Source organism: Saimiri boliviensis, chromosome 7, assembly GCF_048565385.1.
Source record: "Saimiri boliviensis isolate mSaiBol1 chromosome 7, mSaiBol1.pri, whole genome shotgun sequence".
Taxonomy (NCBI): Eukaryota; Metazoa; Chordata; class Mammalia; order Primates; family Cebidae; genus Saimiri; species Saimiri boliviensis.
The window spans coordinates 55,844,318-55,864,255 of NC_133455.1; the positions used below are offsets into that span (position 1 = coordinate 55,844,318).

The following is a 19,938-nucleotide window of genomic DNA, read 5'->3' on the forward strand; positions in this document are numbered from 1 at the left end:
CAGATGAACTGTGTAGCTAAGAAACAGAAAAAATAAAGGTTTGGTGTATCACGAATGCATAAAATATATGTAGGTACTAGTTTATTTTCTCACTACTATAAAATATACACAAATCTATTACAAAACAAAAATTTATCAAAACTTTCACACAAACTGTACATCATGCTATTCCCAGTTGAGAAAAATGTCAGCAAACATAAAGATACAGTATTAAATCATAACTAGATAACATTAACTAGTACATGTCATACTACTATAATGATTTTCTAGCCACTTCCTGTTACTACAATGAGCTCAGGTGTTGCGAGTATCTACTTAAAATGCTGTGTGATGCTAATCATCTCTGCATGAACAGTACTTTGCTCCAGTAAATTACATATTGCTTTAGAAAGTCATTTCTTATGGTTCTTACCTATTTTCATCATGTTTTGTGCAGTATTCTAAACCTTGAATAACACTATGAGACCCATATGAAGTACCACTAGTGATGCTTCAAGTGCTCCCAAGAAGCAGACAAAGGTCATGACATTACAAGAAAAAGTTTAATTGCTTAATTTTTTTTCTTATTTTGAGATGGAGTCTTGCTCTGTAGCCCAGGCTGGAGTGCAGTGGTGCGATCTTGGCTCACTGCAACCTCTGCCTCTCGGGGTCCTGATTCAAGCAATTCTCCTACCTCAGCCTCACAAGTAGCTGGGATTACAGGCACGAACCACCATGACCAGCTAATTTTTGTATTTTTTAGTAAGACATGGGGTTTCACCATGTTGGCCAGTCTGGTCTTGAACTCCTGACCTTGTGATCTGCCTGCTTTGGCCCCCCCAGAGTGCTGGGATTACAGGCATGAGCCACCATGCCTGGCCTAATTGCTTAATATTTAGCTGTAGATTGTGGTCTGCAGTTGCGGTTGCTGCTATTTCAAACTGATGATTCATCTTGTAAATAGATGGCATAAACATGGTATCAGTAAATACAGTATAGTACTGTAATTGTATTTTTTCTTATGATTTTATTTTTATTTTTATTTTTTTTTCCTTTGAGACGGAGTTTCAGAGTTTCACTCTTGTTACCCAGGCTGGAGTGCAATGGCACAATCTTGGCTCACTGCAACCTCCGCCTCCTGGATTCAGACAATTCTCCTGCCTCAGCCTCCTGAGTAGCTGGGATTACAGGCATGCGCCACCATGCCCAGCTAATTTTTTGTATTTTTAGTAGAGACGGGGTTTCACCATGTTGACCGGGATGGTCTCGATCTCTTGACCTTGTGATCCACCCGCCACGGCCTCCCAAAGTGCTGGGATTACAGGCTTGAGCCACCACGCCCGGCCTTATGATTTTCTTAATAGGATTTTCTTTAGCTTATTATGTATATACTGTATTACATAATATAATATGTAATGCATATAACCTACACAATATGTGTTAATTTGACTCTTCGTGTTATGTATAAGGTTTCTGGTCAACAGTAAACAGTAGGCTATTAGTATTTCAGTTTTTGGAGAGTTGAAAGTTAAATTCACTTTTTTTTTTTTTAGGCACAGAGTCTTGCTCTGTCACCTAGTGCAGTGATGTGATCTTGGCTGACTGCAGCCTCTGTCTCCCAGGTTCAAGCAATTCTCAAGCCTCAGCCTCTAGAGTGGCTGGGATTACAGGCATGTGCCACCATACCCAGCTAATTTTTGTATTTTTAGTAGACATGGGTTTCACCATGTTGGCCAGGCTGGTCTTGAACTCCTGACCTCAAATGATATGCCCGCCTCCCAAAGTGCTGGGCCCCCAGAATGCTGGGCCTCTTAAAGTGCTGGGATTACAGGCGTGAGCCAATGCACCCAGTCCCTAAATGCACATTTTTGACTGCTTAGAGGTCAACTGTAATTTCATGGTACTTGATTAGTATCTGTACTATTGAGTGGAAAAAACTACATGCTGTATACTGACATTTAAATTATTGGAGTATTTAAGAAAAGGTACACCTTAGAAGAAAAAGAGGCATTGGATTTATATCCAGATTATTATTTATGACTTTAAAAAATTACTTCATCTTGTTTTAACTTTCACTTAAATACAGACTTTGAGACTTGTAAAATTCTTCAAATTTTATATTGATGAATTGAATTCAGAATGTAAAAATGTTAGTTTTGGATTCATGTTCTCAGAAGATGCAGCAGGTATGTTAATTACATTTACTATTTCAGTGTGATTTCTACTTTACTTCTACTTGAAGTAGAAACAGCAGAGGGCACTGTAATGTTATCTTTGGTAGGTGAGTCAGTGAAACTGCACTGGAATTACACAGTGATTCATTTGCCAAATATCTATTCAGTCATTTAGAGAGTATTTAGTGAGTATCAGTTATATGCCAAGGGATACAGAAATAAAAATCACTGTCCCTCTTAAACTTATATTTGAATAGTCTACTATTTTATAACTGAAACAGGACATCATCATGATTTTTATATTCCCCAGCCTCTTTTGTCTGTATAGCTGTTAATGCTTGTGAATGGGGTGAGGGAAAACAAATAGACAGATGGGCTGTCTGGGTTTTTTTGGTAAAGAGGTGTACTCTGTGTATTGCTGTTTCTGTGTGCTCTCTTACCTCATGGTTATCAAAATGATGAGTGACTAGAGCTAACTTTACACTTCAGACTGTTTTAAAGTTATTCAAGACATAGACACCTATGTTTTACTGATAGAATACTAAAACCTACATTGATTCTGATAATGGTTCTTTTAATGTATTTTAAATTAGCATTAGATGTTCTGTCTGATACATACAAAAGAATGTGTCATATGTAAATGGGAGTGTAATTATACAATGAGCACTTACTGACCTATCACTCAGCTTAAGAACTAGAATCTTCTATGTATCTTAGGTCTTTCTATCTGCTGCTTTTTTATCCCTGAACCTTCCCCAAGAGAGCATGACTAGATTGTATTTTTTTTTTTCCTTTTTATTCTTTGCTTTTTAAAAAATACATTTTTATTTTTTAATTTTTTTTGTCACATGTATTACTAGATTTTGCTTGGTTTTTAATTTCAAAAGAATGGCATCATGGTTTGTATAATTTTCTAGGACTCGATTTTTGTAGTTAGCTTTTTTTTTTTTTTTTTTTTTTAAAAAAAAAAAAAGAGATGTGTCTTGCTCTATTGCCCACGCTGGAGTGCATTGGTGTGATCACAGCTTACTGCAGCCTTGAACTCCGGGGTTCAAGTGTGCTCACACCTTAGCTTCCCTAGCAGATGGGACTACAGATTCCTGCCATGCTGGGATTGCAGCGTGAGCTACCATGCCCAGCTAACTTTTAAAAAAGTTTTTTGTTTTTTTTATTGAGACAGGTCTTGCTATGTTGCCTAGGTTAGTCTTGAACTCTTGGCTACAAGCAGTCCTGCTACCTCAGCTTCCTGAGTAGCTGGAATTACAGATGCAAGCCACTATGCCTGGCTCTAGTTAACATTTTATTTTCAGTATTCAAATATGTTATTTATAGAACTAGATCATTCCTTTTTAGTGCTATATTTTCATTATATGCATATACCACAATTTGTTAAAAATCTTTTTTTTTTCAGTTGATGAATATGCTGTTTTGGTTTTTGCTATTATGAGCAGGGTTGTTGTGAACATTCTTATTCTTGTCTCTTGGTACACACCTGTAAGAGTTTTTCTATATACCAAGAGTGGAATTGTTGGATCCACAGAGTATTCAGTTTTATATAAGAAGCTCAAATTGTTTTCTTAGTGCTTGTATCAACTTATACTCCACTGACAGTGGTTAAGGCATCTCGTTGATCCCATCCTCTTCAGTATATGGTATTATCAGACATTAATTTTTGTTAATCTTACTGAGTATAAAAATTGATTATTATCTTGATTTGTATTTGCCTCATTCCTAAAGAGGATGAACATCTTTTCATACATTTATTGCCTGTTTTCATTTTTCTTCTATGAATCACTCCAAGTCTTTGCCCTATTTTGCTATTATGTTGTTCTTTTTCTATTGATTTATAGAAGTTATTTTTTTAAGAACATTCTAAATAATAACTTTTGTTAATTATGGGTGTTGGAAATATCTTGTTTTGTGCTTTTCAGTTTATGACACCTTTAAATAAATTTATGATTTTAATATTGAACTTACTGATTTATTACTTTTTTGGTTAGTGCTTTTTTGTGTCTTTTTAAGGGAATCTCTGACTCAAGTTTATGAATATATTCTCTTATTCTAAAAGTTTTCAAGTTTTGCTTTTTATATTATGTCTGTAGTCTTCATAGAACTATTATTTGTGTGTGGTAAGAAGTAGAGTTCCATCTACTTTTCCAATATTGATGACCAGTTGATAACCTCATATCATTAACTGAGTAATTTATTTTCCCTATTTCTGTTGTATATCTGGGCTCTGCATATATGTATATGTGTCTGTTTCTGAAAGCTATCTCCTATGCTCTTTAGCTCTTTAGCTCTCTCTGTATCGGTACCATACATTTAAAATTATTTTTTTGTAATTATCTTTAGGAATCAAATGAATCTTGGATTTAGTAACTGATAGAGATACCCAATGCTTTATGATGTTTTATAAAAATATAAAGTTGGTTGATTAATTTATTCAACAGAATTTTATTGAGTATCTTTAGTATGCTAGGAAGCAACACCTTCAATATGGCAGAAAGTTTACCAGGACCTGAGAATTTATGGGAAAATAAGGCAGACAAAACTTCCTTTCCTCATGAAATTTAATGTTTAATAGAGGAAGACAAGCATAAATAAACTATATCATTTCTGATACTGATAGGTGCTACAATGAAAATCATGTAAAGTGATAGAGTAACTGTAAAGTGGTTGGTACTAACCCTAAAAAAAAAAAATGCTAAATTGTGCTGTGTTAAAATTAAGAATGTATCAAAAAGCATCATGAAGAAACCAAAGGGCTTTTCTGAAGAGATGACATTTGAGCCCAGACAACAAATGAGAGGAACTAATAATGTGATGACCTGGGGAAGGAGTATTCCAGGTAGAAGGAGCAAAAGATATAAAGCCCTGTGACAGGGGCAAGATGGCCTTTCTTGAGGAAATAACAAGATGATTATGGCAGGAGCCAAGCAAGTGACAGGAGAGTGGTAGAGAATGAGGTTGGAACAAGAAGCAGGCCAGACTGTGCTGAATCTTCAGGTTATGGATTTTATTGTAAATGTAATGGGAAGCCAGTGAGGATATTTCTGCATACTGGAAATCTAATTTGTGATTTAAAAAGATCACTTGATAAGAGAGAGAAAAATAAAAACATGTCTAAGGGTTTGGCTTGAGAAAGTAGCGGGAGGGGAGTGGTGATGGCACAGACTGAGACTGGGGAGAGGCAGGTTTGGAGGATGAGCAGAATCAAAAATTATATTCTAGATAGATTTGAGATGCCTATAAATAATTAAGGGGTGATTATAAAGCAGGTGGCAGTTGGGTATGTGAGTTTGAGTTTAGGGGGAGATAAAAAGTTGGGAGTCATCAGTCTATAGATTTTTTTAAATAGTGCTTTGGAAAAATGATTTTTTATATTTTGGATGAAAAGTGTAAGTGTTTTCATATTTTTACTTTGGAATCTAAGGAGCTGAAATAAAATTTTCAAAACTTTATTGTAGAAAACATATTAAACTAATTTAATTTAAAAGATGTGGTTATAAAAATGCAAATGTGAAATTATGAATGTCTGTTGAAAAATAGGGTCTATTGAGATGGGATTTCACCATGTTGACTAGGCTGGTCTCAAACTCCTGACCTCAGGTAATCCACTTGTGTTGGCCTCCCAAAGTGCTGGTAAATCAACCTTTCTTAAGATGAAACTCAAGCTTTTATAGGCTGAAATTACAGAAACATAAAATGAAAGAATGTGGAGATCCTCAGGTACTTGGAACTTGCAGTTCGCTCTAGTTCTTCATGGAGTGTTTTCACTTTGTTTCCTCTCTCTGAAACTGGGAGTTGCTCTCCTGTATTAGATTAGTAAGTTGGCCAAATGGGTGAGAAGCAACTTCAAAGCACTACTTAAATTGGTTATTGGGGCAGCAAGCTTTAAGAGGCAGACTTTGGGACCAAAAGATTCTGAGTTAGAATCTTGTCTCTATTACTTTCTGTTTAGCCTCAGGCAAGGCAATCTCTGACTTTCAAGTTTCCCTCTCTCTAGAACAGTTATCATACTGATTTTCCACAAAAAATTAGAAATTAGAGTAGACATTCTGGTGAATGTCAACTATTATTTTATACTGCTAATAATTTGTAGTCTTTCTGATTACTAATGAGGCTGATATCTTTGTATCTTTATTGAGCATTTGTAATTTTTTGTGTGAAATGACTGTCTTTTGCTTATTGTTTTGTTGGTAAATATAGAGAGTAACTAGCTCAATGAAAGGCACACAGAAAACCTTAGGGTGCCTTTCATTATCAGCTAGATATATATTTTCATTTTTATAATGTTTATAATTTGTATATTTGACTTACACATACCTGTCAATTTTTCATGGATCAGTGACAAACTAACATGAAAACAAGATGACTATGAGAATTTATTAAAGGGTTGAGTTGGTAAAATGGATATAACCATCAAGACCATTTCAGTTTTGATCTTATTCCATGTTATTAGCTCTACTATTATGTAAATCTATGGCATTAGTACTAATTATTTTTCTCTTCTTTCCTTGAGCTGTTTTAGCAAATAGTGATGAATCTCAACTTCTGACACCAGGAAAGATGAGTCAGCGCCAAGGAAAAGAAACTTATTCAACGCCAACCAAAGATTTGCATCAGCCATCTCTTAGTCCAGCAAGTCCTCATAGCCAGGGTAGGAAGTTGTGGTTTTCATGTTTTGTTTTGTTTTTGTTTTTGGAGGGAGGAGGGAGAATGACATTTTGGGACTATCTTATTACTATTTTTTTAACTATTTGATTTTATAAGGGGTTTTGTTTGTTTTGTTTAGGTCATCTGTAATACTCTTGAAATGAGTACACTTTCTTTTAGAATTTTAATATTTTTAGTATTCTCCAACATACTTCGTTAGTTATATTATTCATCTAATTTGGTGATTCTCACACTTTTTGGTGTCATGGTTCCATTGTAGTCTTAAAAATTATTCAAGATTGTGAAATGCTTAAGTTTATGTGAGTATGTCTATTGATATTTATTATAAATTAAAACTAGAAATTAAAAATTTTAATTCATTTAAAGTAATAAGCCCGTTACATGTTAATATAAATAATGTTTTTATTAAGAATTACAATATTTTCTCTCCCTCTACCCTCCAAAAATTTGATTGAAAAGGTTGGTATTGATTTCTCCCAGGATTTCTCAACCTTGGCACTATTTCTTAACCTTGGCACTATTTTGACCTGGACAATTCTTTGTTGTGGAGGGCTGTCCTATGCGTTATATGATGTTTCACACTATCCCTGGCCCCTTTCTAGTAGATGTCAGTAGCACTTTCCCCAGTTGTGACAACCAGAAATGTTTCCAGATATTGCCAAGTATCCCTTGAGGGACAAAAATCATCCATGATTGAGAACCGCTTTTTGATAGTTTTCAGAAATTGTTTTATGTCTAGTACTGCATTTTTGTACCTGATGTGATGATCCAATTGAAGTATATGAATAAAATCTGGCCTCACGCATATGTGTGTGTGTGCGCACGCGCGTGTGTGGCTAGAAAAGGAGGATTACATTATTATGTTTTGTACATAATTATAGATATTCTTTGATAATATGCCAAAACTTGACTAGTAGTAATTTTCTTAATGTTAATTGCAATCTGGAATCTGAAATAATATCAGTACCCTTTCCTTAATCTGTTAAAATTCACTGGCCTGTCTCGAATTTTGAATGGCTCTTTACTCATGCGTGATTTTGTAACATCATGCAGTAGACATTTGGAAAATATTTGTTCAGTGAATTATGCAGCTCTTTCAAGTGTTGACATGTTAAAAAATACATTATAGAGAAGGGCTTTATGCACACTTCTCTTTTTGTTGCACAGAATATTAATATCATGTGTACTAAAGGTTCAAGAGCAATAATTTTTACTTCTTCATCAAGGACATCTGTAAGTGAAACTGTCATTCTTCTGTGAGTGTGTGTCTGAAGCATTCAGTGCCTACTACTCCAGTTGGTGCCTCTGCCTTGATTTGTGCTAAGGTGCCAGCAGTTTTACCCAACATTGCTTTTGCTCCATCAGTGAAAATGGTAACATAATGACAAAGTGTTATGAAACTAGTTTTCACCTTGTAGACCCTCTGGAAGGGTCTTTGGGTACTCCCAGGGATTCAAAGGTCACACTTTCTAATTCATAGTTGGTAAGTTTTTTATAATAGATTCTGCTTCTCAGCTGAAGTTTATTTAATCAAATGTACTTAAATCTCCTGTGGTACTACTCGTAGCTGTGGTGGAAGGACTTCTGTTTTTAAAACTGAGAAATGAAATCTGGTGTTTTGAAAGTTAATGTCTACTTAGGTTATTGAGTATTTTGAAAAATTAAATTTAGAGTTCTGTCATACTTTGAGTAATTAGGTTTGATGATGTAACTTTATGAATTATCTTTTGAAAGTTGGCTTTAGTAACTTTTAAAATGAGTACTACCTTGTAGATAGTAAGTTACATGGTAATTTTCTACTATATTTCAATAGATGTTTTTCTAGTCATTTATTAGTTGGAAACACTTTCATATAGCATTGTAAGAACCATAAAAATTTTATGTAACAAGATGAAAATAATTATTATAACATATATTGCTTAGTTGTTGATTGTATTTTTGGAAAGTTAGCAATTTTGTTGCCAAAATGCTTTTTGAAAGACCTGGAAATACACACTCTGGTATAAATAAGCTTCATTAAGATAAAATTCTGAAAGAATGCAACAAACCTGGTTTTTTTCACTGTGCACCAGAATTTTCACAATAATAGATATGGTTTCTCTGATTCATTTATCTGTGCACTAGAATATTTAGAGGAATTCTTTAACTTAGGAGTTAATGAACCAACAAAAGGGTTAGTTACTAATAATTAAACCTACATTTGTTTATATTTGTCATGAATGTTTTCAGGCAAACAGGAAGTTAAAGAGTACAGTGAACACTAATATACCCATTGTGTAGATTAAGCAGTTACTAACCTTTTGTTTTGTTTCATTTATTTGGGGTAGGCTTAAATATTTATAGTAAATTACAGACTTTATGATGTACCCCCAAAAATGTGTCTCTAAAAAATTAGCACATTTTCTTGTATAACCTTTATTACATCTAACAAAATTGATGGTAATTACTTAACATAACCTAGCATCTACTGTATATTTAAATTTTGCCTGGTTTTCCCCATGTCTTTCTACAGTAGGTTTGTTGAAATCAAATAAAATCCATACATCTTATTTGGTTATGTTATTATATCCTTAATGCTAAAGCATCTCGTTTACTTCTGTTTTCTTTTGTGCCTTTGACTGTTTTAAGAAACTAGGCCAGTCAGGCTAGGTGGCTTACTCTCACCTGTAATCCCAGCACTTCGGGAGGCCAAGGTGGGGAGATCACCTGAAGTCAGGAGTTCAAGACCAGCCTGGCCAACATGGTGAAACCCCCTTACCTACTAAAAATGTAAAAAATTAGCCGGGCATGGTGGCCGGCACCTGTAATCCCAGCTACTCGGGAGGCTGAGGCAGAAGAATTGCTTGAAGCCAGGAGGTGGAGGTTGCAGTGAGCTGAGAGTGCGCCATTGTACTGCAGCCTGGGCAATAAGAGTGAAACTTTGTCTCAAAAAATAAAAAAAGAAAAAAAATAGGCCAATATCCAACTGTTTGGCTTTTTCAGATTTGTTTGATTGCTTCTTTGCAGTATTACTTCATTTGTTTCTCTGTCTTCTATATTTTCTGTAAACTAGGAGTTAAATGTAAAGGCTTGATTACATTTAGGTAGAGCATTTTTGGCAAGAACTTTGTAGGGAATGTGTAGTACTTCATGCTGCGTCACATGAGAATTCACTTAATATCTGATTGTCCTGCTGCTAGTGATATGAGATTGATTGGTAGATTTAGGTGAGGATAGCCTGATTCTCTTTATTGAAAGTTGCATCTTTTCCTTCCTTATGACTTGAAAGTGAAGATAAAGATATATTTAGCACCTTGCAAAAATCCTGTTCCTAGTCAACTTTTTGCAGAAAGGTGTTTGAATCCTTTGATGATCATTAATTGAATCAGTTACAATATTAGGAGTTGAAAAATGGTGATTTTATAATTCTGTCATGTTTACATTTGTTAATGAAATTTTTCTTTAAAGAAGAGATCATCACTTAGAGTTACTTGGTAAATGTGAAATATAATTAGTTCTTATAGAAAAGGTAGGCTATGTGGGTATTTGTTACTGCAAAGTATTAATTTTTTGATTGAAGGCATAATGTGAAGTCTGCTTCCAGTGGTGACAAATTCTTTTTGCCTTTTAAGTATTTTTAATATCATAATAAACTCACGGATTTTAATATATTCATTGTTTCAGTCATTGATAAAATGAAGATAATAGTATTTAGCACATAGGATTTTAATATGGTTTAAAATGGATTAATATGTATGCATTAATCCTGGTAGATGATAACCACCCACGATAGCTGATATAATAATAATAATTGTTATTATTACTGTGATCAGTATCTTAAATAAAAAATATCCCATTTGGGTTGAAGGCTGACATTTCAGGCTTTGCTATACTTCAAGATCTTTGAGAGGCTCATTTAGAACTTCTTTTAGTATGGATGGCCCATGTACAACTTTCTCATTTTTGCATTTAAGACAGCCACAGTGTTAGTCATGTCTTCATTTTCACTTAAATGTTCCTAGGTAAGTTTATGAATAAATTAATATTTGTAGAATCAATTACATAATAGATGTACTTCTTTGTTAAAGTCAATACATTGGCTTTTTGTAAAGCAAAATATCTTCGTCTAGTTTATCCACTGAAATTCCATATCATGTTTTTAACATGTGGGATATTTGTCTGAAATAAGATTATTTGTTAGCTTTTGGTTATGGTAAAGATTAACCACTGGAGGAGATAAACAAATGTCCAGCAAACCTCTGATGTATCTGCCATATCTCAAGTACTAATGACCAGTATTTTACCTTCTGAATGGAAAGAATTGAGTCTCAAAAGCTTATTGATAATAATAGTGAATAACATTTAAAAGTCCTCATATCTCTGAGGGCTTTTGTACGCATTAGCTCATGGAATTCTTACGAGGACTTTATGGTGTATAAATCATTGTTCTCCCCATTTTACAAATGAGGAAACTGAGCAGTTGGTAAGGTTTACAACATGTTTTCATAGTATATAATAGAGCTAAAATTCAAACTTAGATAAAACTCAAACTTTTTAAGTTACAGTCAATTTTGACACGTTTTTGGAGGTTCAAATTTTTCAGACTTTGACTCTTGAGTATTTTGATAGAATTACATTATGCGTACAATGCTTTGGAGATATTTTTTTGGGGGGTAGTACCTAGGAGTGCAATTGCTAAGTCATATGGTAAGTGTTTATTTTACTTTATAAGAAATGGCCAAACTGTTTTCCAAAGTAGTTGTAACATTCTTACATTCCTCTTAGCAATGTGTGAGCAGTCCAGTTGCTCTTCATCGTTGATCTCATTCCAGTAGATATTTAGTGGTATCATATTGTGGTTTCAGTTTACATTTCCCGCATTGCTAATGCTTATTGGCCACCTTTAACATCTTCCATTTGCAGAGTATCATTTCATATTTTTGCCCAATTGAAAATTGTCTTCCTTGTATTATTACATTTTAAGGATTCTTCAATACATTTTAATATCATTTTGATAGCCATGTGTATTGTGAATACTTTCTTCCAGTCTTGGCATGCCTTCTTATTTTCTTAATGATTTCTTTCAAAGAGCAGATGTTTTTAATTTTATTGAGGCCTAATTTACCAATTTTTTTCTAGGATTTAAACTTTTTTTCCTATTAAATAAATTTTGGCCTAATGTTGCAAAGGTTACTTTCTGTGTTTTCTTTTAGAAGGTATACAGTGTCAAGCTTCTGATTTACCTCTTTATTTTCATTCTTACTTTTGCCATCCTAAGTTAGAGTTCTCATTTTATGCCTGCATTACTGAGTGGTACCATAGCCTCCTAACTGCTATTAGAACCTTGCCTTACAACATACCAGTTCATTTTTCTTAACAAAACAACTAAGCATGACATTATTTTTTTTACATATTTTGCTGAGATTATGATGGGTTCAGGGTTCTTACAGGTGTATATGACCAGAGAATACATGGGTCCTATGAAGTAGATCTCTGAGGAAAATAATATGAATGAAAAAGAAATATAAAATTTTAAATGAAAGTACCACTTTTTATTATTAAAGCTTTTAATTTAAAAACTAGTGAGATGCCTACGTTTATGTCACTCTCATTCTCAAAAAGACAGTGGCTTACTGTTGCTTAGAGCAGTGGCACCTAAGTCTGGCTGTGTCTGAGTCACCTGGGAGCTTGCTTAGATACAGATTTCACCCCACCCTTTCAGAATCTCTAGGGTGAGGCACAGTAACATATGTGTTTATAAAGCTCTCCAAGCGTGTCTGTTGTAGCAACATTTGGACCAGCAAGTGGAAACCAGCAAATGAGAGCATAAATGTAGGCTTCATAATCTTTGGTAGTCAAGGTTCTTAGTATGACTGATTTTACTCTACTATTCTATTTTCATCTTGTGTTTCTCATCATCATCAAAGTCCCTTCACTCTAAATGCTTTAGCAGCGCTAAAAATATGATGAGTCTATATCCACTACTTAATAGGAAACTTCAAAGGAGATTTTCTTTCATACAATTTACTAATGCAAAGATACTGTACCAGATTCCCCAGGGTGACAGTGTTAGACATTACTGGTATGATCTCGGGTGACTAACACAGAGTACCTTCATTTAAGTGGTTCACAGATCAAAAAGATCTAGAAATCACCTTCCTCCATGAATCGAAGCAGTTCCTCCTGTCTTGGTGAGACATATCTAGTGTCAGTTCTGAACATATGTGGGACTGTACACATATAGCAAATGTGTTTCTGAATATGTTGCATGTTGGAAAATTGTTTTGCCTGAAAGAGGACTTGTAGTTAGACCCACCCCTCCATTATCTTTAATTTCCACCCCCAAATGCTGTGCTTTGATTTGCAGCCAGAGGTTGTTTTCCTTAGAAATAGTATAATTACAGATTATGCTTATTTTCTTCTGAGTTTTAAAATTCTTAATGCATTAAATATCTGTAATTTAGATTTCAAGTTATTTTTTAAAATATGGTTGTTTTCTGTTTTGAAGTTTCTTGTCTTTGGTAGTTGCTTCATAGAGCTATGAAAATATCTCTTGAATAACGAAAGAGAATATAATATATTTGGCAAATTCAGAAAATAAAAAATATTTTAAAATCTCTTATAAAATGTTATGGTATCTTTGTTCAATTGTTCCTATATTCCTACAGGAGAAACTGAAATACTTTGAAAGGCTTTTTGGAAAAGTAAGAATGAATAATTCAGCTTTGTTTTAAGTATCTTTACAAAGATGGGATATAGCTGTCTTATTCTTGCCAGGCTTTATCAATTGCCTATTTAACAAAGCAGAAACGTGAACATTAAGAACACCAAAGAAGTTTTTAAAATAATTTTTGTGAGTACATGGTAGGTGTAAATATTATGGGGTATATGAGATGTTTTTAGACAGGCATGCAACACCTAATCATCACATCATGGAAAATGTGGTATGTATCCTCTCGAGCATTTATTCTTTATGTTACAGACAATCCAATTATATTCTCTTTTAGTTATTTTAAAATGTACAATTCAATTATTATTGAATATAGTCACCCTGTTGTGCTATCAAATACTAGGCCATATTCATTCATGCTCTTTTTTTGTACCTATTAAGTGTCCCCAGCTGCCCCCACCCTACCCTTCTCACTACTCTTACCTCCTGTAACCATCCTTCCACTCTGTATCTGCATGAGTTCAAGTGTTTTGATTTTTAGATGTTACAAATAAGGAATATTTTTTCCTTGAAAAAATGTTCTTTTATTTACATATTTTAACTTAAATAATATAGCATTTAAAAATTATCAGATATTATCTGTACTCATTTCTCAGCTCTTTTCTGTTGGGATTTAACCTTCTTTTGCAAGTCTAAAAGTTTTATCTGTAGAGTTGACTACTACAATTTTCTTCTTCTTCTCTGAGGCCTAGAGAGGACTGTCTAAATTTTTAATAAATATACAACCAAGTAATATCAGTAAAATTTACTAAGTAATATTTGCATAATTTCTGAGAGAAAATAAAGTTTCATAGAAAAATTCACAGAAATTTTTTATATTTTTTTAGTTGTTACAACTTTGAACATATATACATTTTATTTACAAATGAAACAATGAAATTTTAACAAGTTGATCTCTTTCTAGGTAAAGGAAGGATTTTTTTGACAGATGGCCAAATATCCCCTGGGAAATTCAGTATTTTTTGAGTCTGCTCTATTAAGCTGGTTTTCATTTAGCCTGCTTGTAAATAGTCCTGCGAGACCAAGGATGATTTTTGCAGCTCCTGCCTTCATGAGTTTAATTTGTAATTGGGAAATTTAGGGGAAAGAAATAGGGAAACAGTGTAAGGATATATGAAAGCTTAATGTAAGTGAATTTTCAGTTTCAGTAACATAGCAAAGTAGATGTTCAGAGAAAGTCCTTCTAGTAAGAATATCAAAATACTAAGTACAATGTCTTAAATTTTAAAATGTGAATTGTCAGTAAAATAAGGGAATTAATAGGATGGACAGAATTATTGAGAAAGTGGGATTCCAGAGATAATGAGCTCTGGAGCCAGCATCTGCCAATTTCTGAAGGCCTAAAGCTTGGGTTTTAGCAGGAGAAAGGAGTGAAAGACTGTGGTGCATTCATGAAGGAGATTTGGATTGAAAATCTGTCCTCATGAAATTAGAAATCCTGAAGGGTAACATACTTAGTTAATGAATTGGAAAACATGCCCACAGAGGAAGACTATGTTTGCCTATCTTGGTCTTGATTCTAGGTGAAATGATGGGAGAGGAGAGTCTTCCTTGAGAAATTGTAAGCACAAGCACATATTTATATGGTTTTGGGGTCAAAATCTATATTATCTCTCTGGCAAAAACACCCCTCCATTTAGTTTAAAATAGTTTTGGGTTATTAGTGTACGCAGGTGCCTGAGAATTGACACAGATACTCTTTAGAGAAGAGTATTTTAAACACAGACCTCGATGAAGTATACATGAGCTCATAATTTAAAATCAGTAATTAAATCAAGATAACATTATGCACCGTAAGAAAGAATAGCTTAAAGTCCAAAATGCTATCACCACAAGATACTGGCAATGATGTGAAAAAAAGAAAATCAACACATGGGATAACAAACCATTATCAGAGAGAATCCACATAAAGTACCTACTGTGCAGTTGTATAAAGTCTGCATCAGTTGGAACTGTCAGTTACAGAATGAAATTTAATAGTTGAGAGTCATTATTAAGAGAGAGAATGCTGAGGATCTTTCAGAATTCATGAAAGACAACAACTGTCTGATAAAGGAGACCCCACAGTTCCCAAGCAGGAACTCTAAAAAATAATAGTCTTGATGCTGATGTTTGGTAAGGAGAAAGGCTCAGAAGTAATAAACTAGAAAAAGAATAATAGAATAAATCCAAAGTAAACAGGGGAAGGAAAAAATAATAAAGACAGAGATAATAAGTTAGTTGAATAGAAGGCAGACACAGTTGAGATCAGGAAAGAGGATGGTTTTTTGAAAAGGCTGATAAAATTATCAAACCTTTGGCAAGCTTAAGGGGAAAAAGAAATGGGAATGAAAAAGGGACACAACTAAAAATATAATTAGAAGTTTAAAGGATATTATAAACAACTTTAAGCCAATACATTAAAAAAATTAATGAACAGATTTCTAGAAAGATTATTTCCCAAAACCAACTCCGTAATTAGGAAATTTTAGTAATTGTAAAAGTAAACTAATTTGTAACACAGATTACTTATACAAAGAAAATATGTAACTCAGATAGGTTTAAAAACAAATTCTACCAAGCCATTAGAGGAAAAAAAAATATTACTTTTACAGTAGTACTCCATTAATTCAAAAAACACTCTTCCCCTCCGACACGTACATATTTTGGCATCTCTGAAATTGAGTTGAATCTTTAATTGATGGTGTTTTACAGTCTCTGTTGGTTATTGTTGTTAAATATTTTTAAAATCAGTCTGAGTTTAGGATGTGTGCTATATATCTTATAATTGTCATCAATCTCTCCACCTTCTCCCATATTTTATGACCTCTCTGAAGTCAGGAGTATACCATGTAGTTGGTGACATCTTAAAACTGTTAAAATTTAAAAAGTAACATTCCTTAAATCAGGCTTTTATCTGAGAAGCAGACAAGGACATTGCAAGAGAAAAAATTATAAGACATTACTTGTTCATGAACCTAGATGCAGAAATTAAAAAAGTATTAGCAAACTGAATCTAGCAAGGCAGGCATTGTACTCACATCAGGGTTGTTCCAGGAGTGCAAGGATGGATTTGATACTAGAAAGTCTATGATTTCCATTCAACACTTTAACAAAGAAGAAAATCTGTATCATCCTACTAATAAAGAAAACATATTTGAAAATTTTAACATGTACTCATGATAAAAACTCTTAGCAAACTAGGAATAGATGGGATCTTTCCTAACCTTGTTAAGTTAGAATCTAGAACAAGAAAAAGGTGAGGACTATTTACACTTCATTTCAATTATTTTAAATTTAGCCAGTAAAGGAAGAAACAAATTCTTCTCTATTTGCAGCTAATAACTGTTCTGTACAGACCCCCATAATTGACAGAAATTATTAAAATTATTAAGAAGTTAGCCAGGCATGGTGGCACACACCTGTAGTCCCAGCTACTTGGGAGGCTGAGGTGGGAGGATTGCCTGAGTCCAGGAGGTCGAGGTTTCAGTGAGCCATAATCACACCAATGCCCTCCAGCCTTAAGGACAGAGTGAGACCCTGCCTCAAAAAAAAAAAAAATTATTAAGAAGTTACAGGATATATGTGAACTACAGTTCTGTGTACCCAAAACAAGTGGTTAGTAAAATGATTCAAGATATATTACTTAAAATAACAGAAAATAAGGTACACAACAATAAGTCTAACAAGAGACATGAAATTATTTTATGTAGGAAAGTATGACATTAAGATTATGTGTTCTAAATAAATAGATCATGTTTATGATAGGAAAGTCCAACATTATTCCAGTGTGACATCACTTCTCATTGATTTTATAGGTTCAATGCATTTTGAATCCATATCTCAACAGGATTTTTTCAAAGTACTTGAAAAGACTATTCTTAACTCTCTAGGGAAAGCCAAGAGCAAAGAAGAGTCAAGATACTCCTGAAGAAAAGCAGAACCAGGCAAGGGTGTGAGTAGAGATGCATTGCAGTGCATGTAACTGACAAAGGATTAATATCCAGAGAAAGTTAAGTACTCTGTGGATTAACCAAAAAGATCGAAAAGTTCACCAGAAAGATGTACAAAAGGCATGAATAGATATTTCATAGAAGAGGTAACACGAATGGCCAATAAATGTGAAAAGCCCCTCAACATCATTAGGAATCACCAAATGTAGTTAATCACCGAATACTAATGAATTACTGTTTCATACCCACCCACCACATCAAAAAAATTTTCAAGTCTGATAAGTACAGGTGTCAGTAAGCCATATGAATTCCCATTTACAACTGATGGAAGCATACATTGGTAGAACCATCTTTGAAAAATAGTTTGGCATTACCTAGTAAAGTGAAAGATGAACAAATCCTAATCCTTTGCTTTTATGCTTCCAGAAATACTCTCAACACATGTACCAGTAGAATTGTTGGTTATGGAAGAAAAACACTTGAGAAAAACCCCAAATGTTTGTCATGAGTGGAATGAATAAATATTACAAGGTATTCATACAGTAGAATACCATATAGTAATGAAATGAATGCCTTAGAGCTACAGGAATCAAAGTGGAAAAATTTATGAAACAACTTAAGACATTTATGTAAAGTTTAAAAATAAATTTATCATTGCATTATAGGGAATAGCGATAGATATGTGACAAAAAAATGTAATGAGTAAACAGAATTGGGGATAATGGTGAACTCCGACTGGAAGAGAGGGAGATGTTTATAATGCACATATGTTACATGAATTGTATATATCATATTTAGATTAAATGCTTGCTTTCTTTTTAAAGGTGTAGTTTGTGGACTGTTACTGGTTTTTGTCGTGTTTCCCTAGTTCTGTAACTAGATGAAAAAAATAAGTACACTACCATGAGTTTTTTATTAAGTTAAATTCCTTCAATTCAAAACATTGTCCTTTAATGTAAGATTATTATTTTTCTGACATATGGTATTTAATGTCTCTTTATGAATTGATGGAGATTGTGAGTTATAGGTTTTCTTTTCTTTTCTTTTTCTTTCTTTCTTTTTTTTTTTTAAGAAAATGTCTTACCAAGATGGAAATCCAGATAACTGTTGTGGGGTACATTTTACTGGTCCACAAATTTCAAAATTTAGTTACCACAAGTTTATATTATTTACCATATGAGAGGATTGTGGGTACAGGATAAATACGTGAAAAATCTTATATTTTTAGATGAAGTAATGAACCATGAAGTTAGTTTGAAACATGGTTACAACCATGGAACCAAAAGAACCTCTTAAGGACAATGTTAGGCTCATCATTGAGGAAATTTCTGGAGTGGGCAGCTGGTAATTTATATCCAACTACAAAGCCCATGAGGATGGATAGAGTCTCTGGTGGGTAAGTAAAACTATGCAAGCATTGGCACCAGTATATAAACAATCAGCTAGGAAAGGGAGTGGAGAGACCAGTATTCATGCTTGTGATTCCAAAATAAGCAATATTCTTTCCTAACTTGGTTTCCATGCCAAGACTCCAGTTACCTTTGGAGCATTTGAATGTGTATGGTGGGGAATGAGATTTTCTTTGTGTTTTGAGAGCTTAGTTACAGAGAAGAAACAGTGCCTGGAAAGAATAGTAGGCTTTTTCTAATATGATATTTGCATAGATTTCTAGTGGTGGAATTCTTTAAACAATGATATTTTAAAAGTTTCTGGTTGAATCTCTGATTTACAAACTGCCATTATATGTAAAGGAAGACCCACTTGGGTGATTTAGGTTGTATAGGCTCTCCTTTCTTTACTGTCATTGTGATGTCACTCATTTTTTCCCTTCCCACCTCAGATCATATTGTTTGCCTGGAAAGATCTTTTTATTTTTTAGCTTTATTGGCATATAATTGACAAATAGAAATAATATATATTACTTGTACAACTTGGTGTTTTGTTACACATCTACATTGTGACATCATGACAGTCAAGCTACTTAACATTTCTGTCACCTCACCACTACTGTTTTTTGACATGTGTTGTGAGATCACTTGAGATCTCCCCTCTAAGCAAATTTCAAGTATTTAATACAGTATTAACTGTGCATACGTTAGATCCCCAGAACTTATTCATGTTGCATACCTGAAACTTGTACCCTTTGACTAACATCTCCCCATTTTCCCCACTTCCCAACCTCCAGCAACCACCATTCTAATTCTGTTCATCTGTGAGTTCAACTATTTTAGATTCTACATGTTAGAAGATCATGCAGTATTTGTCTTTCCATGTCTGGCTTATTTCACTTAGCATAATGTCCTCCAGCATCATCTTGTGTTCTAACAAATGGCAAGATATCCTTCTCTTTCAAGGCTGAATAATATTCTGTTGTATATATGTATATACACCACAGTTTATCCAGTCTCTGCCAGTGGACATTTAGGTTGTTTTCATATCTTGGGTATTGTGAATAATGTTATAGTGA

The 19,938-nt window shown here is 33.8% G+C and overlaps 1 protein-coding gene across 4 annotated transcripts in view; it reads left to right on the forward strand.

The window, feature by feature from the left end:
- Positions 1-19,938, forward strand: part of OSBPL8 (oxysterol binding protein like 8) — a 175,187-nt gene that overhangs the window by 71,967 nt on the left and 83,282 nt on the right. For 2 of the 4 annotated variants that reach the window (XM_003927818.3, XM_074402533.1), the window contains one exon: positions 6,676-6,813. In XM_003927818.3, the coding sequence (XP_003927867.1) occupies positions 6,676-6,813 (138 nt within the window). The remainder of the gene's footprint in view (positions 1-6,675; positions 6,814-19,938) is intronic. The other 2 variants (XM_074402531.1, XM_074402534.1) reach the window with 1 other exon arrangement.